The sequence below is a fragment of the Melospiza georgiana genome, chromosome 5 (genome assembly GCF_028018845.1).
Source record: "Melospiza georgiana isolate bMelGeo1 chromosome 5, bMelGeo1.pri, whole genome shotgun sequence".
In the NCBI taxonomy this organism is placed as follows: domain Eukaryota; kingdom Metazoa; phylum Chordata; class Aves; order Passeriformes; family Passerellidae; genus Melospiza; species Melospiza georgiana.
The window spans coordinates 36865157-36886695 of NC_080434.1; the positions used below are offsets into that span (position 1 = coordinate 36865157).

General features: G+C 41.3%; 1 protein-coding gene across 1 annotated transcript in view; it reads right to left on the reverse strand.

Annotated features, from left to right (window-relative positions):
• Positions 1–1461: 1461 nt before the first annotated feature.
• The window catches only part of ANKRD50 (ankyrin repeat domain containing 50), a 39492-nt gene continuing 19414 nt past the window's right edge, over positions 1462–21539 (reverse strand). Inside the window, exons 3-5 of the mRNA XM_058024610.1 lie at positions 18944–19173; positions 6648–10195; positions 1462–4432 (exon numbers count right to left, since the gene is read on the reverse strand). Of these exons, the coding sequence (XP_057880593.1) occupies positions 6651–10195; positions 18944–19173 (3775 nt within the window). The 3' untranslated portion in view covers positions 1462–4432; positions 6648–6650. The remainder of the gene's footprint in view (positions 4433–6647; positions 10196–18943; positions 19174–21539) is intronic.

The following is a 21539-nucleotide window of genomic DNA, read 5'->3' on the forward strand; positions in this document are numbered from 1 at the left end:
TTGAGTTTTAAAGTCTCTCTCTGAGATTGCCTAATGTGGACCAAGACATAACCAACACACAATAGCTCTGCTCACAGCCTTAACTCTAAGAGGAGAGAATTTTATTACTTACCTTAATATTTCAAAACAACTTTTTCCCTAAGAGATGCAGGCTTAAAAGTTGTTCCATTAAAAAGTGTAACATTGAGGAAAATAAAAAACCAAAACAACAACCAGACCCAACGCCTTACTCTGTCCCTGCAACCAGAAAATTACATTTTAATTCTAAAGATCAATCTGTTTATATTACCTACATACATATTTGGACTCTTTTGCCAATAGGATAAGGAGTCCCATACCCTGTTTCTGTGACTCTTTGTAGCACAAGATGATTAGGATTTAGATCAAGGCCAAACTCTCATTGCTGTCTCCCCAAGGGCCTCCAACTGAAAGGCTTTAGTTTGCTCTGCCAAACAATCTCAGCCTTCTTGTGGAAAATGCATGTAATACACAAGCCAAATTGTAGCAGGGATCTCACAGAGGAGGTGAAGCATAATTTAATGGGATTGTGTATATTCCATAGAATAAGAGATTTAAAACAGGTGTTAAGTAATTTTATTTAAATATTATTACAGTGCTTATCTGAATAAAATGTCTGTCTCTGGGACATAATAAAACTTATTCAAAGATCAATTAAGTGAAAATTCTTTGCTGCAATAAAAAATAGCCACTGAATTAAAGCATCTCATACTTTGTTATTTCAGACTGAAAACTTAACAAAAGAGGGCCAATAATTGCTGTGAGAAACAACAGAAACCCACAGAAAACAAGTCAGCAGATAATGACAATTTTGCTATTCACCTAATCTCAGCAATCAGTGGAGCTGTGTGTACCAGCTGCTGGGATCTGTGTGAACCAGAATACCTGGGGGGGAAACCTGAAGCATCACTTGCAGAAGGCACAAAGTCCTCCTGCACACTCTGCAGAGAAATCATGGTGGCTCTACCATCTGAAGAAGTGAGACAAGATCACAGGGCCAAAGGGTATTATTATTGCAAGGACCAGAAAACTTCCCTACCTTTTCTAATAACACATTCAAGACAAATGAGTAGCCACCATCAGTAAGAGAGTTTTTGCTTCAGCTGAAAATACTACAGAGAAACACTCATCAAAGCAATAATTAACAAAACCCATTTGAACTTGTTAAGAACTTACAGCAACTGAAATAGTTAATTTACTGGCCCTTGTGGTATTTACAGTATATAATGGTCACTTTGAAGAGAAGGACATGCAGCAAATCTTCTCCTGCATATGCTCAAAGCCACAGGAATTAATGCCAGGCTCTGAGGTTGGCTAGCCTGGGCTGCTTACTGGAAACACACATCACGCTTCATTTAGTACTACATGAAAGTTAATCAAGTTTAATAACCTTTTCCTGAAATGTCCCAGGAAATGAGATAGAAAAATTAAAACAGTTAGATGGCTGCTGAAAAGCAAATATATTTATTATGCACTTTAATATACACAGGGATTTTCGCTTAATATAATACAAGGAATAAAATAAAAATTTTACAATGTGAAATTCATTCAATGTACATTAAAGGCTATTTACAACCCACTCCAGGAAAAAACAGTCTATCTGCAAACCAAGTTAACTGAGGAGTTCAGATGGGGAATATTAAGCATAACAGACATTTGCATAGCAGAGTAACTGAGGAGGGAAAACACCTTTTTAGTTTTTAAAAAGTGGTAATTTTTCAATGCTGATCACAGAGAAGACAAAAATGCATCAATTGTGCCTCGGTATCTCTTAATGCATTTCTCTCCAGATTAGTTTTTCCACATGCACACAGTATTGATATCCATGTCCACAAAACAGTCTTTTTCCCCAGCTCTCCCACCAAGAATTTTGGATGTCATGTGAAGATCCAAAATTCCTGGAAGGACCAGCAAAATGGGATGAAGAGAAACAGGATTCCTGTTTTATTCGGGTTTTTTGGGTGGTGAGAAGTGCTGCCCTGGCAGAAGCAGCTGTGCTGAGTCACTCCATTTACAGATGGGAAAGGGCAGGGCACAGGGAACAATGGGGGAACAGCAACTTTGCTTGGCACACAAACCCCTCACAAATGGCGATGCTAAAAATCACACGCAACAGCAACGTGGAATTACACAGACCATCTAAGAAAATAGATGATTTAAAGCAATTCCTGCCCCATTCCAAAGGGATATTCCAATGTGGCAGTATTGTTATTCTGAACGTTTTTGACAGGTCACTTTCTGCTCATTTGGAGAGAGGGGTTTCCCCAGTGACTGTTTCAAATGTAAATACTATTCACACAAAACCCACCAGACTATCTGTAAGCTGTGGCCCCTTGTGAAATTGGCCATATTTTTACGTCCTCTGTCCACAAGGTGCAACTAATAACAACACAATAAAATTAAATAAATATAATTCCAATGACAGTCAAGGTCAGTAGAAAAAATGTTGGCATTCAGGGATCCCTTTCCACAGAACAAAACATACATCTAATCACTAAGGAAAGTCATATTCTTGCACAGTATTGCAAAAGTACTACTCTTGAGGTTTGGAACAAGTTTGCTGAGAACATTTTGGTACTTTCTCTTTTCTAAACCACTAACCCTCTTAAGGCCATTCTGCCAGACTCCTGTTATGTTTATTTTATAATTGTCCCACGGGGACAAGAAATTCAATACATGAAACATTCAGAATAATCCATATTGCTGTGTGTCAGCTTCTAACACATAATTTTACTATACGCTGAATGCCTGACTATAAAAGATTCTTTTTTGACATTTAGAAAAAAGCAAATAAGAATGGAGGTGCAAGATTTAAAAGCAAAAAAGTATTCTGATGACAGTTGATCATAATAACCAGACATGGAGCCCTTCAGTGCCTCAGAATATGCACTACATCTACATCCAGGGGCCATTTATCAAAGTTTAAGGATCTAATTATTCATCTACGAAAAATAACCTCAGCTCTCCATCATCTTATTTCTGGAATGATCAGAATTAGAGTATGAAAAAGATGAAACCCAAGCCTTTAGAAGAAACACTTGCATACAAAAATAGGCTTATTTTCTAAAGAGCAAGGCTGTGTAATGGTGAATATAGTAGAATATAGCTTGCATTTGTAGGAGAAAAGAACCCACTTGTTTTGTTTTATCACTTGCAGAACTGTGCAAGTAAGATGTGCACATTCGAAGGGAAAACCCACACTGCTCACTTTCACAACAATGACCTTGACTTTGCTCTCCTTCACACCAGTAAAATAGTTCTGCTGTAGGAGCAGGAAGCCAGCGTTCCACTATCCATGGCTGGGCTCTCCTGACTGCCGATTCACCGTGCTCCAGGTACAGAGACACGCTGGCTCTGCCCAATCCCCGTGAAGCAGTACCCACATTCATACAAGTTTGTGCTTTAAGGAGTCATTGTCTCAGACAGGGCTAGCTCAGCCTCCTCTGTACTCCCCAGGCAACGCTGTCGCTGTGCTTTTCCACTGCACTCCTGCTGGCTATTCCCTCAGCCTCGCTCACAAGGGTGTGTATTTCCCATGGTTTGCTTTACTGACATTCCCAAAAATAGTCCTTTACCTTGGAAAAGAGAAAGAGCTGTTTCTAATGTATAGAGATATCCAAGAAAGCAGGATCAGACCTTTTAGCACCTCAGACATACCCATATTAGTTACCTCATCACCGTAGCAATAACAGAGCCTATTGAAGACCAAGTGTCCAAAATTTGCCTATTGCTTTCAGTGGTCCCAGTCTGCCATCCAGATTTGGTGCTGTAGTACCAGAGTAGATTTTTGCCTCTTAAAAATTCCAAAGACACTGCAGGTGGTTGCAGTCCGACTTCATTGCCACCACTGAACAGCAATAACACAGACAGAACACACAAGTACAGTATTTATAAAATACTGTTACAAGACTTGTAATTCTGGAGGGAACCTTCTGAAGTACACGGGGAACTGACAATACATGACAACAATGCTAATGTGACAAACTTGTTGCTTGTTTTCTTTAGCCACAGAAAAATAAATACAAAAAAAAGCACTGCCTTTTCCATAACACAGTTCACTGTGGCACATGCACCTCTACCAAGCGATCTCGAACAGGAAATCAGAATTCCTGGTTCTTACCATTTTCAGCTGTGCTCAGGGAAATACAGCATATATCTTTCTGCAATTAAAAAAAGTGCTGATTCTGTGTATTAAATACAAAGTACACAAAATAAAATTTCGAAGCACAGAGGGTTATACTGAGAAGGCAGCCTGAAAATGTAGGCACGTTACAGTAATTAAGGTAACTGAACTGTAGGAATCACATTCTTGAATTTCTAGGTGGACTAAACAAGCACTGTTTGCTTTCATCCCAGCCAGCTGATAAATCATCGGGAGCAGAAGCGCTTCTGTTCACAGCATCATGGAATTGGCCTGGAAGTACAAAATAAAAACACTGAGCTTTGAAATAGTCTGTAACACAAGCAGCACTGTCAGAAATGGAGCTGTGTCATCCCTAATTAAAGTCAAAAGCACAAAACAACAACCTGATGAGGAAAAGTGCTTCCTGCCTAACACCAGTCCTGTGATTGATTCCCTGTGCCCTCTGCCAACCCAAGCTCCTACAAAGTCCCCACAACAGGAGATCATCCTGGAAATGCTGGGAAGCAGCAGCCAGGAAAGGAAAGCCATTCCTGTGGTGCTCCCATGGAGTATTTCTGATGTGATTCCCCACAGGTGACTCATTTATCCACCAGTCAGGGAAATTACCCATTTTTCTGCTTGAGATTTGGCAAAAGAGGAGGTAAATCACAGCCTGTGCCAAGCACTTCATAATCCACACAGATTTGTTCTAAACTCCCATCTTTATGGTGACGCTCTGGAAAGCGTCAAGAGAAAAGCAAAAGAAACCATTTGGTTATCCACACCTCATTTTTTAGCCATTTGCACAACCAAGAACTTCACTGAGAGAAACCCCGAATTTTCAGTAACACACCATTTGTTCCAGACAAAGCAAAGCCAAATTTTAGTATTATATGTGGAATGTTCAGATTTCTTTATATGCTGATTATATTTTAAAACAAAGGAAGATGGAATGATTCACCCAAACCAGTCTTTTGATGTCAGGTCAGGTCAGATGAACACATTCCACATCAGAACCATGCAATGGATTTACAATAAAGTATAACATGAAAGCAAGCAGTGAACATCAGGTGGAGGCACGTAAGAGTTAGGAAATACAATCCTTAATTACACGTTTTAAAGTTTTACAGAAGCAGGAAAAAATTACAAATAAATTCTAATCCTGTTTGGGCATGATGTGCTACTGTGGGAATCTGAAGTCCTTGTAACTTTTATGAATATTTAAGGACTTTTCTCTCCCACCTGATGATTCCTCTCTATGCTTGTTCCTGCTGTCCTGCCCCACAGCTCATCTGACCCTTTGGTAAAATTTGCATTTCACAAATGTGCAGGCTATAGTGCAGATGTTTCTGAAACACTGTATTGTTTCAAACCTTTTAATTGAACCAAAATGCCAGCCCAACAGGGTCCTGCACAATATTCTATAGCTCTGCAATTCACCTCAGCTGTGTCTACAGATATATTCCATTAAAATCAATTTCCAGGACATTTTGGGAAAATGTCTATTTATGTGTTTTTGACAGCTGAAGACCTTCCATGTATGGGTTCTGCACCACCTGCAACTGTCCTAGAAACACTCTGTCTCTGATGACCTGCAGCAGAACTGAGTCAGAACTGGCAAGAACATTCTTGTTCTAAGGAAGAGCAGCCTGAACTGTCCAAAATGCTGCATTCACACACAAAAAAATGCTTTCAAAAATAAGTGAGCAAGCGATAAGAGCTGGGCACACCTCTTATTCTGCTTCTCTGAAATTCCAAAAGGAAACATATTAACACATCCCGAATATCCTAAGAAACATACACCTCAACAGTTCTGTTTTTCTCCCTCTTCCTATTTTAGCTGACTCACTGACAATTCATGTCTGAAAAAGAGACTTATAATTATTTTTCAGCTTAAAATTCAGTATTGGAGAGAAGGTGAGATATCTAAATGACCTCCACTGATTAAGAACAACAGAATGGTCAGAAAATTGGTACTATAACATAGATTATAATCTTACACTAAGAAAAGCCACCTCTTTTATAGGAGGATTACCTTTAACAGAAACATAAAATCAAAGCTTTAGAATAGTATTTTATACTTATGCTCACTCTTGAAATCCACATTCAGAGAAATGGTTGCCTATAACTTATAAGAACCTTCACAAACTTTCTGAGGAGCATTTTTGTAAATAATGAAATAAAGACTGTATCTGAAAATATAAAGAACTGAAATTCTCATCTGTCCTTACATATGAAATCCAATTCCAAACCACGGCCACCTGAAACTCACTTATCAAAGACAGTGGGGCACAATTTGAGTGAGTGAATTCAACAGACAACATGACAGCGATCCAATTCCTCTATGGCTGGCGCTTTTAAATGACAGCGAAGGAAACACTTGACAGGTTAACATTTTAACATCCATCACGTAAGCAATTATGATGGTAAATTATAATAAAATGCAATTTTAGCACATTTTAAATGAAATGCAGGCATTTTGTTCCTTTGTGACTGGGTAAGTTACCTTTTACAATGGTGTTTCCTTCTTGTAGTTGAAGCTTGAGTCGCTACCTTCAATCTGAAGTTTTAAGGCTTGCTTAAGGCTGAGCTCTGTCTCTGCGGGGGGATAGCCTTCCAACACATCCTGATGCCCTCTGTCCTGCACTGTTCGTGGGACAGAAACCCTGCCAAGAAAAACCTGATTGCTCTGAAGGTGGTAATTTGGATTTGTCATAATGCCATTTCTCTTCTTCTGCTCCCCACTCTGTTGGTGAATCAGGAACTGCTGCTGAGATCGACCAACTTCTTGCTGAGCTGGAGGGACCAAAATCTTGCACTGGGGCTCTGGAGGCATCGATTTCAGTGGCATGCTTGTGCCAGATTTGGCAATAGGTACTCGTTTATCAAACTGAGTCATTTCATACTCTAGCACTTTGGGTTGGGAGGAACTACTCTGCTTTATTTTTTTTCCAGCTGACCCAGACTTGCTGGAGTTGTCTGTTTTGCCCCCTTTGTTTGCTTTAGTTGATTTCAAGCTAGGCTTCACTTGGCTCCATTCAAACTCGCTGCTGGGTGAATTGTGATTTTGACTTAGGGAATGAGTTGTGGAAGAAGGGGAGACAATGGACTGCCTGCTTCTGCTGCGTGGCAGGGAATGCTGCTGGATTTGCTCCGTGAAGGACAGGCTGTGGAAACTATCGATGGGCACTGTCTGAGCGGTGGCCGTCGAGGACGTGGTGCGGAGAGAGGAATTTTTGGAGCTTTTCAGGGAATTATTTGATAAAGATGATTTCTGACGGTCAACCGTAGAATCGGGAGACTCCGAAGGAGAACTGAAGGCGTGTGCAGGCCCATTGGATAATCCCCGCATCCCAGGCTGCATGTCCCCTCCAGTACTCCCTGAACTATTGGACTTCATGGTTAAGGACTGCATTTTAGAGGAGACTGATTGTAAGGGCTTCTGCTCCATTGTGTGGACTGGAGACGGCGTACAACCATTCAGTGTCGATGCACCATATTTTTCCAGTAATTTGATAATCTGGGAGTGTCCATTTTTGGCAGCAACCCGCATAGCAGTGCGCCCAAATTGGTCAGCGTGATTGGGATCAGCACCATGCTCCAGTAATATCTGGACAACGTCAATGTGCCCCTCTTGGGCTGCAATGCAGAGTCCAGTAGCACCTTGATTACAAGTGTGGTCGACCAGAGCCCCATGCTCGATGAGAAGCTGCACGACCTTCACGTGGCCTTGCCATGCAGCAGACTGCAAAGCAGATCTCTTCTCGTTGTCTGCAGCGTTCACATCAGCGTGGTATGTTATCAGCACCTGCACCATCTCCAAATGGCCCTGCCAGCAGGAAACATGGAGTGCTGTTCTTCCTTCAGCATCGCTGGCTTCGACGTTTGCACCATTTTCTAAAAAATACTCAGCCATTGTAAGCTGGTTTTCTAATGCTAGGATATAAAGTGTCGGCCGGCCATCAGCATCTTTGTAGTTCACATCTGCTCCATGGCTGAGCAGTAGCTCGACTATATCTCTATGACCTTCTAAGGCAGCAACCCGGAGAGCGTTTCTCCCATCATAGCCTCTCTGATCAATGTTGGATTTGTTTTCCAGTAACATCTGCACACAATCATAGTGACCTTCCTGCGCAGCTAATATGAAAGGTATCCGTCCATCATTATCAATTTCATTTGTTCTAGCACCTTGTTCTATAAGAGCTTCACAGATCAACCTGTGACCTTCAAAAGCTGCCATGTGCAAAGGTGTCCAGCCTGCATCGTCTCTGTGATTTTCATCTAGCCCCCTGTCCAGCAGAGTCCGTACTACCTCAACATTGCCCTGTGCAGACGCTATGCTCAGGACTGTTCTACCTTCACTGTCGATGCTGTCAACAGCTGCACCCCAAAACAAGAGAGTATTCACCACTGAGGCGTGGCCCATGGAGGCTGCTGCCAGAAGCGGCGTCCGGCCGTTGTTGTCCGTGTGATCAACGTCAGCTCCTCCTTCCAGGAGCAGATCAACCACATCCACGTGTCCCTCATAGGCGGCCACCAGCAGCGGAGTCATGCCATCCTTGTCGCAGTGGTCGACCTCAGCGCCGCGGTCGATGAGGAGGCTGACCACCGAGGCGTGGCCCTTGCTGGCCGGCACGCAGAGCGCGGCCACGGACAGCGCCGTCCTGCCGTCCACGTCCTCGTGGTTCACCTCCGCGCCGTGGTCCAGCAGGTGCTCCACGATCTCCTTGTGCCCCATGTAGGCCGCGGCGATCAGAGCCGTCCTGCCCTCGTTGTCGGCTTTGTTCACTTCAGCCCCGTGCTGGAGCAGGTTCAGCACGATGTCCTCGTGCCCTCCCCACGCCGCCGCCCTCAGCGCCGTGCGGCTGTCGGCGTCGGCGCAGTCCACCTTGACGCCGGCGTAGAGGAGCGCGGACACCACCTCGGTGTGCCCTCCCCAGGCGGCCGAGCGCAGCGCCGTCCAGCCGTCGTGGTCCGTGTGGTTGACGTTGGCCCCGCAGCCGATGAGGCAGTTGACCACCTTGGTGTGGCCCTGCCGGGAAGCCAAGGTCAGCGCCGTCTGCCCGTGGGCGTCTTCGATCTCCAGGTCGGCGCCCCTGGACACCAGCAGGTTGACCACGTCGAGGTTGCCGCTGTAGGCCGCGTTGGCCAGCAGCGTTCTCCCGTTGGAATCGCACTGGTTCACGGACGCGCCGTTGTCCAGCAAGGTGCGGATGGAGTCCTCCCTCTCCAGGGCCTGCCGGACGATGCAAGACGTGCGGTCGTCTTCGCTGTTGACGTGAGCACCGGCCTTTACCAGCAGCTGTAGCACCTCTTGCTCTTTAGGAATTAAGGTGGACAGGGAATCTTTGACAGGTGTGCCATTCCAGATCATCCACAAAGCCAGCTCCGAAGTCTCCAACTGTAAATTAGAATTGATGAGATGCAATGCAAACTCTTGCGCTTCTAACGGCGATAAATTCTTTGCCCGGCAGGTGTAACTCATGGCCAGCATTCTGTGTCCCTCTGCGGCGTTACACAAGTATTTCTGTGTGCAGTGCTTCACATCCAGCAACCACTCTGCAAAACTGTAATGAAACAAGATTTTTGTATTTCCAAGGCCATCGATAAGGACTTTGGACAGGACATCCAATTTGCGTTGAAAGTCCTCCATTGTCATCGTCATGTTTTTGGTCCACACCGCTTGATACAATTCTGTGGTGGTCAAGGGCCTGCAGGCTGCAAGAATTACATTAAGGATGGGCTGGACCTTTGCAAACTGTTTTCTCACAAAAAGTCTCTGACAGAGCCAAAGGTAGAGGCCATTTAATGTTCCTGGAATATCACGGATCTCCCGCAACATGATAAAATTCTCCACAACTCCGTCTAGGACACGCTCCAGGTACAAAAAGCAACCGCTGCTTTTGATGTGAAGCTGATTCAGCATTTCTGCTGTTTCCTTTGTGAGGTGTTGTCTCAGGGCTTCTTCCTGGTCCAAACGATGCAGAATATATTGCTGCACATCTTTCACAATGTAAGCCTTTCGGAGGTCATCCAGACTTATTTTTCGAAAACCTGTTGAGAGGAGAGAAAGTTGTAATTATTTATGATCCAGCTCTGCTTAACTCAATGTTGAAAGAAGAGTAAATAAAAGCCAAGACGTTTTTGGGTGGGGAACACCCACAGTAAAATATTTTCCCCTGTAAACACAGTGAATATAAATTAATTATAATAGCAGAAAACTTCGATGATTAGATGCAGTGTTATCATCTATTGTAAGAAAAAATAGGTGATATTAACACAAATAATATTGAAAATCACTCTGAATTAGGCATTGTGTGTCTGCCTTGGACAACACTAAACACCTAAGCAAAACCATCAAAACTGCAACTGAAATAAGATTATTAAGTATTATTATATTATTAAAGAAGTAATCCCTTCTCCAGTGTGGTTAACAATGGAATTCTAAGTAATTTTCAGCTATTTAGCTTAAGACAATCATTATGTTTATTTAATTACAGAAGAGGGTATTCACACCTGCTGCATATGCATGATTAAATGCATATTAATTAAATGCACTAACCTGACCACCACAGCTTCTTTTAAAAGCTTTTATGATACAGGAGAGACACTCAGAAATAGTTTTAAACATCTTCAGACCTGTGCACACTGAAATTACCTACTTTTTGCAAGTGAGGACTGAGTTCTAGATAAACACCCTGGTTCTTGGGTAGGTGACTCAATGTATAAAGACATAGGTTCTCTCATAGTCATCTCTCTTTGTTTTCCCAGCCTGTTTACTCTTTAGAGGGAAAAGGGACATTATTTCATACACACAGACGGTGTCTGTGCCCTCTTCACTCAAGGAAAGGGACACCGTTCCCAGCAGCACGTGCAGGGAAGTTCCCTGCGCCGCCGTAGGACTCTCAGGAATGGGGCTGAAGCCAGGCAGAGCCGTGTGGACGCAGGGCTGCCTCTGCCATCTCAAACATTTGCTCTGGTAGGGCCAAGGTAAGCACTTGATGGGGACCTGCCCTCCCTGATTAACGACACGCTGCGTGTTTGAACGCTGCCCTTGAGGAAGTTACGGGAAAACCACAGCGGTCACGGAGGCAGCGGCTGCAGTGACTGCATTCAGGCCAGAACTGCACCTCACCTCTCCAGGGACAGCTTGTCATCCCTTCCTTACAGCCAGATCAGCTAGTCAGACACACAACCAACTGCTCTTCAAACCAAAGCTGAGTTACTGATCTCTAAATTACACTGAAGGAAAAGCAACCATAGATCGATGTGTTCAATTCAATTCCAGCCCCATCTCCACAGAAAAAAATCATTTTAAGTGAGCCTCTGTAGGATGCTGCTTCTAGATCTATGTTTTTATTGTATTTAAACACTCTGTGGATCACACTGCTCAGTCTGTGAGGTTGTTCTGACAGCAAATTCAGGCTGGAAACAGAGTTGTGGTTTTTGCTGCCTGGTGGCTTCAGCAGACGTTCTGAATGTCCCCTTAAGGTCATTCTGTTAATTGTTTAGTCTACATCAGCACTGTACAAACACCACAGATGAGAAGAGAGAGGCCAACTATGGAAGTGTTACTAAAATATTTTGCTTCCCTTAGTAATTATGGAAGTACTACAAATAGGACTGAACCAACAGAATACCTAAAACAAAATCATGCTTCTCCATGAAATGAAATCACTGGAGAGGACACCTTTGCCCAGTCAGTTCAGAGGATAAGATTACACAAGCAAGATTGACTACTTTAAGATTTTTTAATCAAAAGGCCAGAAATAAGCAAGATTATTTTGTCCATTCCAGAGGCTTCTTCTCTCTTTTTGTCTCTAAAAGGAAACATAGAAACAGCTTTATCCACTATAATATGCCACAAAATTCATGTAATGTCCTTACCTGACCTGTAGAATGGCATAATTCATTGCTTTACTATGTATTTTAATAAAATATTCTGTATGTAACTTTGTGAAGCCCTTAATTCTTGCACACAACCCAAATAAAAAACTTTGCTGAGTAAGAGCAGACAGTGCCCTGTGATTCTGCAGATCCCAAGCTCCCACTTGAAGTGAAAGGCTGTTTCTAGGTCAGGATCCTTCAGAAGACACAGAAGTGAAAAAATAACACCAAAGCCACTGCTTGGTTCATGGACCCACAGTCACATGCATCCAAGGAGCTGTAATCAGGGACAAGAGTCCCTTTGCCTGGCTCATGTGTGCAGAGGGAACAGCTCTGGTTTGCTCCATCTGGAGCAGACACAGCCACCCTGCTCTCTCACCTTCCCCTGAACTGCCCTGCTTCGCCTCACACAGATCTGTCCCCGTCTCTTGGCTCAACAGGAACAGGCAGGGAGCTCTGCAAAATCATTCTCTGTGTCTTTAGACCTAAGTGACCCTGTTCACAAAATCCCCAACCTCTCACATTAATCCCATGCCCACATCCTGCCTCCCAATATATACCTGCAAATGTAAGCTATTTTTATTTTTACATGGTTTGTTTTTTGAGTAGCAGATTTCATTTCCCTGCAATGAGAAAACCCCCATGGACTGGCACAATAGCAATCCTGAGATTTCAGCTGATGTTCAGTGTTGCCTGACTAATGATTACACTTCACCTCCCCTGACTCCCAGCCTTCCCAGGAAAACTTGCAGTGATAACTGTTTAGGCGCCTCTGTCTCAGTCTCTGCATCCCTGCTGCAAAAACAAACGATTTGCCTGTCTTGCAAGCATTCTTTGAAAAACAATTTTCATTTTGCTTTCCAAAATGAGTGGGAGAGTGAACAGAAAAACCCCTAAGGCCTCCAAATAAAAAAGTAAAAAAGGACAGGTTTGTATGTTTGGCATTTGTTTTTTCCCTTTAAATGATGTATCGGTACCCAGAGAAGCTGTGGATGCTCCATCCCTGGCAGTGTTCAAGGCCAGGTTGGATGGGGCTTTGAATAACCTGGGATAGTGGAAGGTGTCCCTGCCCATGGCACAGGGTTGGAGTGAGATGATCTTTAAGGTCTCTTCCAACACAAAACATTCCAAGATGATCTGATTACTTTATTCCATACTAGAACTAAAAATACTACCCTGATCTGTTCTTACCTGAGTTACACCAAATATCTGAACACTTCAGACAGGTAAATAAATTTCAGAAGGCTTCAGAGCAGTTTTAAACTATTTGATTGGCTATATGTTAATGGAAGCCAAAAACTGCTTTTCCCCCCCTTTTCTGCAGTATTTCCATACATTCTTTGCTAATGAGATCCCATATATTGTATCTGAAATTAAGCTTGGATAGCAAGAAGCACACTACACTCATACAGACCTTCACACATCCCAGGGATGAAACACCCTTTAAGGACTGGGATTAACAAATTGCCACTGTAACAGACTTTTGGACATGAAACACGATGTTAATTTTAACTACTGCATCAGGCCATACCATAATAAGCAAATAATTCAAAAGAAGCCTTATAGATAGAACTGAATTTTTTAAAGTCTGAATTTTTTATTGCTAGCTTGAAGAAGGAAAACAAAGCTATGTTTTTTTCCCCCAAATATCTGCCTAAATGAAGTCATTTTACATTTCCAAACAAAGGTCCTGCAAACTTGCTTTTCAACCCTGCTCCATACAATAACTCACTTTCATGGGTAAGAAGTACCAAAATATTAAGAGAAAGCTCATTTTGTTTCAGATGCATTCCCATGAACTACTTAAGCTCAGCAAAACAGAAGTTACAGTAGACAGAACTTGCAGTCCCACGACCCTGCTTCTTGCATTGTTAAAATTTTTCTTACAACACATCACTTGCAACCCAATGGGAGCTCCAATACGGATTGTTCTAATTTATTGCATTTCTGGCAGTTCTGTAAACAAATCTGTTCCAAATGTATTCCTTGGCAAGACCTAGGGCCATTCAAAAGGGGGAAAAAAAGTATCTTGGTTATAAATACTTTTATAGCATGTCAACCTTTTCATATTTTAATGGTAAAAAAGCTATTAACTAGCAAGTTTCAATACTTAAAAATATCCTTCCACTTTCATATCTCTAAATGGATTTACATAACCACATAACAGAAGTTCAAAATGCATTTTAATGTATTTAACTGAATTGTAAGCTTTAGAGAAATCCAAATTATTACAAACATGGCAGTAATTTGGCATTAATAACTTATGCTGCTGATCTAAACACACACTGAATTAGGTACTTCTGAGGCCATTTATGCACACCTGCTCACAAAGAATAACTTATCCAGCAGAGCAAAGGGCACCTGGAGACTCAGGCAGCACACTCAGCTTTTAGTGCATTTGCAGTATATTGTGCATTACAAATGTCTCTGCCTCTTCTGCAGGTGCTACGAGACACTGAGGCTGAAATCTGCTGCTCTCACTGGTCCGTGTCACTGCACAGAAGTTTATTTAATTAGATCTACAGGTAATAGTCCATTTAAAACAATTTAGTCTTCCCTCTTTAATTACAAGGCAATTAAACTCCAAGTTCACACACAACTTTTTACAAGGAAATATGAAATTCCCTAGTACAATGCTTTCAAAGTGGTAATGAAAAGAAAGGACACAGTAATTAAAAGCTCCCTATATTTTCCCAAGCATTCTAAAGAATTTTTCTTTCCAAACCCCAAACCTAAACAAGAAATAAACTTTTTCAAAGCTTCAATATTATAAAAGTAAATTTTACAACCACATAAATATATAGTTTATCTTTTACAGTAAGAACCCAACTCCCATAAAGACTTCAAAGAAACATGAAATCATCCAAATAAATTCCAACCTACAATGAAAAATTAGAGGACAACTTAGATTTTTTATTTTGGAAGCAATCTCTCCTGAAGTAGTCTCATGCAATTTATTTTCTGGAATGGCAGAAAGGCTCAGCTTCAAATCTGGCAACTGATTTGCTTTGGGGATTCAGCAATAGAATTACCTTAGTAGCTCTAATCACCAAACAGTGAGGTTTCTGAGAGAAGCTGCACTGCGATTTTTTTACTATATTTCTCTAAAATTTTCACATTTTTGCTTATTTTTTGATTTTTTTGGAAAGGCTGTAAGGAAAACAACACTCCACATCTATTCAGACATTTAAGCAGCAGAAACACGAGAAAAACATGTTCCTGAGATTTCCAACCAAGAACAAATTCAGATAAATACCAACTCCTAAAAGTTCCTGTCTGTCTTGAACTGAATGACAAATAAAAGGATTTTATTTGTCATTCAGTTCAAGTGAAAAATGGATGACATTGTCAGTTCCTGCCTGGATGAATGCACCTTAAAAGTTGCCTCTGAGGCTAAACTGAACCCTTTCACCTCCACTTTTGGTTTTTTAATTGCATTTTCCAGTATCTTTCTGGTATTTGCCATTAACTACATGAGAACTGTGGGTCCCTGAGATGTGACCCTGCACAGGTTGTGCTGCCACATGCACAGATACTTGATTTATGCGTCTAGCAGAAAAAGAATAAATTGGGTAAATGCTTATTAAAAAAAGAAGCCTTTTAAAACCATTTGTACATATGCACTTTTTCCTATTTACCTTTATACTGTTAATGAGAAATTATCTGCTGTTCACTCCAACTCATCTATGTCAAATTGCCTGATTTTAAAATGCCTCAAATTCTCCAAGTGCTATGAGGGATTTTTAAAACAGGTTTTGAAAAGCATGACTCCTATGCTTTCAAGATTTAGTCTCATTTTAGAAGAAGCATTAGAATTAGCTCATTAGCTAAAAAGGAAAAAAAAAGTAATTTTTTTTGGCACATTTTATGCTCTGTGCCACTTTCATGTTGGAAAGGCTGTGTTGATGCAGCTGCTTGAGTGCCCACACTTGGAGCCAAATGATAACAAACGATGATGCGGGAGACAACGTGAATAACTATGGGTGCAAGACAAAATTGTTAAATTTAAGGGAAAAGCCATTAGGGAAAGCAAGCACGCAGCATGTGGCAGTTGGTGACAGAGTACATGGAGAGAAGGCAGTTATCTGTCCCTCTCCTTTTTTACCTCATTTGGCATTTGCTCACTGCGGAGGGTGACCGCAGACTCAGCCAGGCATCATCTCACATTTGGTTCTTATTTTTGAGGTTGTCTCTGTAGCCACAAGAGGCAAAACTTTTTTTTTCCTTTTTTTTTTTTTTTAATTAATGAAAGATGAGAATCTGAGCAAGGGGGAAAAATCTGTAGCACATTGTGCTACTACAGAATCTGGGAATACAGAAGGGCCCAGAGCACAAGCTGCAGCAGAAGCAGGCACGGCTATTCAGTTTTCATGAATTAGTTGCCACCAGAAGTGAAAGAACAAAGAGGACCAGAACAAACACCCCTCCTCTTTTTCTCATTCTTAAGAGCACTAGGGACAATTATTCACCACTGTCAGCCTACCACTGTCAGCCTCAGGATGACAGTGGGTGAGAAAGACTGGACTCTCTCTTCCATGTCATCACTATTTTTGGCTCAGGAGCTGCTTGCACAACTCCCATCTGTACTGCACACCCAAAAAAGAGCATCATCAGGAGAAGGCCACTGCAGCCAGCCTGCTTCCAGTTATTCAGAACGCTTTGCTGACATGAGAGCTAAACCTATTTGTCAGACAGACTCAGAAGAATCATTCACTGAATGAAAATTCTAAGCGAAAACAGATAGAAACTCACTGCAAACAAATTAATACTGGTCAATGTACATTTCATACCATACTCCAAAACTTTTTTAACAGAAAAAACTACAGATGGGACACATTTTCTTAATAAATTCTGAAAGGATCCCAATCTCTCTCACCAAGTTACAGTGCAACTGATTTTTATTTGGTCCAAATACTTACTGTTGATCTCCACTTCTGCCTGCCCACCAACTAAATGTAAATAGCTTTAGAAACTGGCTCAGCTAAAAGTAAACGTTCAAATACCACAAAGGAGGAGAAGAGTTTGCCCCAGTAGAAGAGTGAATGTCAGTCAATCCTTTGCAGGCCAGAATCCAAAAATAAATCCATGCTATTTGCAGTTTTACAACACCAAGTTGCACAGTTTCTGAAGTTAATAGAAGCTTCAGCCATGCTCCTCATATATCCTTACTACACCTTCTGCAAACCTGAATACTGGCTGGTAACAGGAAAATCCTCCAACAGTGAATTAAATGGGCAGCCAGCACATTGGCTGTAATGTCACATTTTCCTTTCATACAGGCTAAACCACAACTGCCTCCAAACAGACCCTAAAATTTCTTCTCAATTTTTATCCAATTCTTTCTTTGCTGTACCTTTTCCACAGTGAAGATGGGATTATAGCATCACACACCAATTTCCTTTATGCTATTCATCAAATCATACTCTGTGGAAATGAAAAATTAACTCACTGGAATTAAATTTATTTTAAAGGCATATCCATTAGTTCTGCTGATTTTTCCTGTCAGGAATTCCATCTGGAAATATACTTAAAAGACAAGAGCAATTTTTTAGGGCTAGTCTGAAACACTGTATGATTCAATGGAAAGGAAATAGGACTGTTGTGAGAAAGTCTTGTCTGGTTTTCTGGCAATAACAACATATCTAATCAGCCAAACTCTGACAAAACCAGTCCCATAGGAGTGCCTGAAGGAACCCTGTGAAGCCACCCCAAAGTTTCTTTTAGTTGTCACATACTCCCAAATACCAGTCTTCATGTCTGCCTCTGATCAGTACAGTACTTCATTCCAAAGTGCAATTATCCCATTGACCTTCTGCCACTGTGGCAACCAGCAAGCCTATGGGTCTAAGTTCTATAATCACATTTTTTGTCCTAATTGTGTCCTTAATACACACAGGCTTTATACATAGGCCTGGAATCCAGTCCAGATACTGCCTTTTATTAAATTTCAGAGAACTTCCAGTAACAATGTCATTTCAGTGAAGAAATGTTCTCATGACACAGTAAAGCCTGGATGAAGAAGCTGTAAAATTTTTTTTTTACTGTGCAACCTTTGCCAAAAGCACAGTCCAAGAATTCACATCTACATTGTTCCTCTCTCCAATTTCACCTTCAGACATTATTACCCACTTTCTGCAAACATGGGGAGAGATTTTAATGGCAGATGAAAGGAAAACCTTCTGAGGTTGTAAGGAATGGGTGTATGCAGCTGAAATCTGCAGTTACACATCACCTATGCTGTTTGAAGCTTCCTAAAATGAGCAAAGAGGAAAATTTAAGACACTGAAGAGAACATGGATTCTTTTGCAAAGATAAAATTTAACTCTAACATGTTTGGATTTAAGCTTTCCATAGTCCTTGGGAAACAGGGATGTCACCATCGTATTTTCTGAAAAATCCCTTCCTCAGGATTTCTCTCCTGGGAAGCTGAGAAGCCTCAGAGAAACAGGAAAAGAATATTATCTCATTTGCTTCTCCTGTGTTTTGCTGCTTTGGAATGTGACTGGAGATTGCTTATCCAACCTGTGAATTGCTGTGACTTAATGACCAGTCATGGTCAGGCTGTGCTGGGACTCTGCAGAGTCACGAGTTTTTCATTAGTATCTTGTTAGGCCTTCTGTAAGCATCCTTTCTCTATTCTTTAGTATAGTTTTAGTAGAGCATTCTTTAAATAATATAATACCATAAAATAATAAATTAGCCTTCTAAGAACATGGAATCAGATTCATAATTTCCTTCCTGCCATGGAGAATCCTGAAAATACCACACAGGGATGTATGTTTTTTACAATTACTACTTTTGCTATTGTCAGTTTTTTAGAACTAAGCACGCAGCAGTGCTTCCCACCATCCCCAGGGCTGGTAAATACAACATCCTAGGTACAGGTCCCAAACAATTCCTGTGCTCTGTGCTCACCTGTAAACATTTTTGTAACAGTTTTACTCTGCTTGCGGGCAGAACACAGGAGGAGCAGCCAGGGAGGGAAGAACTCGAAGTGGCTGGCTAAAATCTCTGCTATGGTCCCAGACAAACTTGTGGAGGTCTGTTCACCCTCAGAAACGTTACAGCCCTCGTCCACCGAGTCCACCAGCATGAAGAGGCTCTGCTGAGGGGGCTTCACTCCCAAGAGAGGCAGCAGAATGCACCTGGAAGGAACACAGCACAAAATCGGTGTTTTAAATGCATTTAACAACACACTGACTGCCACAGGCGTCCAGGGCAAAGCTATGATCAACTTAAAATGAAAAGTTACTTTTTAAAAATAGCTACCATCCAAAACACTGAGGTACACTAAAAGAAATACTTTGAACAGGTAGTGATGTAGTTCTTGCTTAGGCAGCATTATTTTTCATGAACTTCTAATTTATAACAATACTTTAAAATTATGTAATAGTGTTCAATTAGAAGACTTGGAAAATATTGCTTCACTAAGAAGCTACTTGGCCTAAAGCTTAAGAACTTCACTACTGTTGTCTCTGCCAAAGCTGTTGCTACTGCTTATCAGAAACTAATAGTGAACAATAGCTGGTCATGAAACAAAAATCTGAAAGACACATGAAATATCAAAGCTCAAAGACAGTGCAAGTCAGAATGAATAACACTATTACAAAGAACAGAATTTCTGCCATACCTTCACAAATAAAATGCAAATTAGTAGCAGACTGAGGCATTTGGTAGTGACTTTGATGTATTAGCTTTTATTTATATTGAAGTTGCCAAGCTCCTGTTACTGGGAAAGGATTATCTGCATCCTTGGGATGCAGCTCTAACAACACATCTGATTGTGTGGCTAACAATTTCAAATTTGCATCTACTGTTGCTCTCTTTAGCAGGTGATTCTTAAAAATGTATCTCACTGCATTGACATGTATCTTTAAATAGCACTACATAACCATCATGCATCTATTCAGTATTTCCACACTACACTACTATTTTTTGGGAAACTTCAGAGTGATTTAGGCCTGTAAATTTCACTGACTAAATTATCTTTAAATACACTTGGCAAGTAAACTTTGACTTTATAGCACAAGGATTTGGAAAATGAAACAAGGTGAGAAAAATACATATCTGACAGTTTACTCTCTTGTAAATTTGCTGTTTGCAGATGTCCAGAAGGCATACCCATCATAAGTAATTTTTGTTTTACTCAAGACCATAATAACCTTTTTTCATTTATTTTACTGAAAAAATTTACCTTCAGAAGTCTTTGGCCAACACATTATCACCTACCAAGCATTCAAATGGGAATACAGGAAAATCCTGCCTGTTAATGCAAGAATTTAACCCACTTCAGAAATTATTCATAAGCCTTGTTAGGGGGAGCTTTGTTATTTTCTGGTTTTCTGACAGAGAAAAAAAGCAAAATGGAAACAGTGGTGCACTTTTCAGGTCTGACAGTAACAACAGAATCTAGCAGAACTGACTAGAAGGGAAATTTCTTCAGAGGTATGAAAAGGAAATACAGAATACTTGTGATCTAAAAATATTTGGTATTACATGGATCTGAAAATCTGGCCTTCCCTCCTTTTTTTCAGAAGCACAAGACTTCTGGACTCTTTGGTAGTTCCCCAGTTAGGGACTCCTTCAGAGGATGCCTGACTTCCAACTGAAATCACTGCCCACCAGGCTGGGAAGTTAAGCAGCTACCAATTTACAGAACAGGAAATTAAAGTAGCCATGAGGTTAAAATGACTTTCCCAAGTGATGCCAATCCCACAATGAAAGGAGGCAGCTGGAAATGACCACATTTTCCACCCCTTCCCCCACCAAAATGCTGCCTTGCCCCCTCAGCTATTTGTGTCAAGGCATTTTTCATGCAACATTTCTTTCCCTATCAAAACAAATTTTCTTCTCACATAGTTCTCTGTATGAAATTACTTTTTGAGAATGAATGTTACTATGAGATATGAAGAAAAGGTAACGGTTATCTTAAATTGAAAATCTCACTTAAAATCCATGTGACCCTAACAAAATGCCTATGAAATACTCTAGGAGCATGCAGGAACATTCTTGTGTCAGTTTTTACCTGTTGGGAACACCACCAAGAATAGCAAGCAATCTTGTCTGGGAAAGATTCCCAAATCCCTCTGCCTCCAAACAGGGCTGGAAGCAGATGTCTAAGGAATAATGTAAGCACTGGGCAAGCACCAGAAGACCAAATTTTACCATTATTCTCAGCCACCACTGCTTCCAGGGACTTTCTGAGAGTCAGCCTTTGCATTTAACATCCCTTAACTGACCACACTTCCTTCCACAGGTCTGTCCAAGTCTTGTAGGAGCTGGTTTAAGGCTCTGGCATTCACAACAGCAAGGCTGTCTGCAGCTTAGCTGCACACTGCATGAAATAACCCTTCCTTCTGTGGTTTAAAAACCAACAAGTCCTTGTTCCATTTGACATTCTTCAACTTCTGACTGCAAGAGGCAGTGAGCAGTAATGTCATATTCCCACTATCTATGCCATTTGTACCACAGCCTCTCTGAGCTATTTTTTGCCAGGCAGACAAGTCCTAGC